The 798-nt window shown below is 47.4% G+C and overlaps 1 protein-coding gene across 1 annotated transcript; it reads right to left on the reverse strand.

Moving 5' to 3' along the window:
* Positions 1 to 6: 6 nt before the first annotated feature.
* LOC112094890 (guanosine-5'-triphosphate,3'-diphosphate pyrophosphatase-like) lies at positions 7 to 795 on the reverse strand (the record flags this gene model as incomplete). The annotated part of the gene is made up of 1 exon (XM_024176597.1): positions 7 to 795. A coding segment is annotated over one exon (651 nt), but the record flags the coding sequence as incomplete, so codon positions are not given.
* Positions 796 to 798: the final 3 nt, after the last annotated feature.

Raw genomic sequence — 798 nt, forward strand, 5'->3', positions numbered from 1 at the left:
AATACCAACGGTTTTCCAATCGGTCAGAAATCATCTAATAGTCCTTCAATCTCATGTTGATTGGTTTGGTAATGATTACTAGTGCTGCTAACCATGATGCATAGAGTTGCACTTACATTTAACAAAGCTCAAGCATTCAACTAATTAAGACCCAAAACCACTACACACCTTTGAAATGGCGGCACATTGTGCAGCAGCCACCATCCTCTTCTTCCCATCAAACCTCGTCGCCAACCGCACAACAGACCTCCACCTAGCATTGGCATTCAAATCACAACTCTCACAAGCCTTACTCAAAATCTCCGCGACAACGCCCTCAGCCAACGCAAACCCGGAAACCTCCATCTCCTCAACACCAAGCGCCTCAAATATCTCCTCCAACAACACTGCCCCCGCCACAATAAACTCCGACCGCCTCTTGAAAAACCGCTCCCTCCTCTCACTCTCTTCCTCCCCCTCACCACACAGCCTCTCCACAACAGCTCTCAACTCCCCTCTACTCAACCTCCAATCCCTCTTACCAACCCCAAAAACATTATTCCCCACATTATCACCATATCCATCAAAAACCGCCTTCTCTAAAGCCTGTATAGTACCAGAAGACCCAACAACAACTTCAAAACCAAACCCTTTAACATCCTCAACCAACCCAGATTCCTCCATAACCGACCTAACATACTCTCTCATTTCACTTTGTCCAAACCCTCTCTGGCTCAAACTGACATGACCCAGATTCAAAGAACGCGCAAAAACGACATTCCCTCCCTTCCCAACGACAAACTCGGTGGACCCACCTCC

The sequence above is a fragment of the Morus notabilis genome, unplaced genomic scaffold (assembly GCF_000414095.1).
Source record: "Morus notabilis unplaced genomic scaffold, ASM41409v2 C11316562, whole genome shotgun sequence".
Lineage (NCBI taxonomy): Eukaryota > Viridiplantae > Streptophyta > Magnoliopsida > Rosales > Moraceae > Morus > Morus notabilis.